Source organism: Austrofundulus limnaeus, unplaced genomic scaffold (genome assembly GCF_001266775.1).
Source record: "Austrofundulus limnaeus strain Quisiro unplaced genomic scaffold, Austrofundulus_limnaeus-1.0 Scaffold366, whole genome shotgun sequence".
Classification (NCBI taxonomy): domain Eukaryota; kingdom Metazoa; phylum Chordata; class Actinopteri; order Cyprinodontiformes; family Rivulidae; genus Austrofundulus; species Austrofundulus limnaeus.
Genome location: NW_013952768.1, coordinates 435,226 through 436,729, shown reverse-complemented (window position 1 = coordinate 436,729; position 1,504 = coordinate 435,226). Strand labels below are relative to the sequence as shown.

The following is a 1,504-nucleotide window of genomic DNA, read 5'->3' as shown; positions in this document are numbered from 1 at the left end:
AAGATGTTCTGTTAGGTTTTGCAGTGCAGAAAATAAGGAAATGTGTGTTTTGTAGATTATTTCTTTGTTGTAACAACGCTTCTTGGTGATAAATCTTATAGCAGCAGCTGGAGGTACCAGTAGCTTAAAACAAGAGTCAATAGTAACAACAAAACAATCTGTTTGGCAGAAAAGATTTGGCAAATTTTCCACGTGCATAACCCACATACTCAGCTCTACTGCTCATCCTACAAATGCATATTCCTTACAAATGTGGCACCATTTAAAAGRGAAATGAACAGGCTTTCCAGTGATATAAGWTTTATTACCAAGAAGCATTGTTACAACTGAGTAATATCTACTAAACACACATTTCCTATTGCACTAAGTCTGTTTGTTTATTTGCCAGTTAGCAGTTATTAGTTGATTTAGATGSAKCAGCRTTTCTCATCAGATTCTATCTCTGTTTTCTGCACTGCAGGTGATAAGAAATACTTTATGGGCTCCAAGATGTCAACATTAGATGCCACAGTGTTCGGGCATCTAGCTCAGGCTATGTGGACTCTACCCGGGACACGACCAGAGCAGCTCATCAAAGGTCAGCATCAGTTCAGTAACAGGTTATAGTTTTTTTCACAGTAACACTAATCGTTTCATGTGTGTGCTGTTTTTGTGGTGTGAACTATGAYCTTGTACCTGCAGTACATAGACATAATGTTTGTTGACACGCAGTACCTTCACAAGAGCAAATATGGCGTAAACTTCTTTCTTTCTTTTTTCTTATTTTAACAACAGCTTCAGTAAAAGTTCATTTTTATTGCAATATTCCTCTGAGTGCAAATCAAAAAGTCCAAATGAAGTCAGGTTAAGAGGGTCAGTGTTTGGCTCGACTGGTTTCCTGTTTCAAGACAGACCATGATTTTAAATAGTCACTGTGTGTCAAAAGCACTGCTTTTCTCCCTCACATCTTCTCGGCACTTTAAATGCTCTTATTTTAGTTGCCAGAGAGTGCAGATATTTTTCAACTTGAATTCAATTCAAATTCATAAATACTTACTGGTAATTGATCCCAGAGGGAAATTAGGTGTTCTTGTAGCTTATTTAACTAAAGAATTATTGTAGATGTTGATGGCTTTGGGCAGGAAAGATCTTCTGTAGGGGTCTTTTGTTTTTGAAGGTTTTATTTAAACAACCTGCTGGATTTCTGGTGTTGTAAGCGACCATCCATCCATCCATCCATCCATCCATTTTCTTCCGCCTATCCGGGGTCGGGTCGCGGGGGCAGCAGCTTCAGAAGGGAGGCCCAGACCTCCCTTTCCCCAGCCACTTCTTCCAGCTCCTCCGGGGGAACTCCAAGGCGTTCCCAGGCCAGGCCATCTCCAAGTCCTTCCATGGCAATTATTTTTAGTTAGCATATAGCTAAAGTCTAACAATGGTTATATAATAGTAAATGGACTGTACTTACAGCGGGTAAAATAAGTATTGAACACGTCACCATTTTTCTCAGTAAATATATTACTAGAGG

At 39.4% G+C, this 1,504-nt stretch overlaps 1 protein-coding gene across 2 annotated transcripts in view; it reads left to right on the top strand.

Moving 5' to 3' along the window:
- faxcb (failed axon connections homolog, metaxin like GST domain containing b) overlaps positions 1-1,504 on the top strand; it is a 37,648-nt gene that overhangs the window by 34,327 nt on the left and 1,817 nt on the right. For both annotated transcript variants that reach the window (XM_014023393.1, XM_014023394.1), the window contains one exon: positions 461-577. In XM_014023393.1, coding sequence (XP_013878847.1) covers positions 461-577 — 117 coding nt within the window. The remainder of the gene's footprint in view (positions 1-460; positions 578-1,504) is intronic.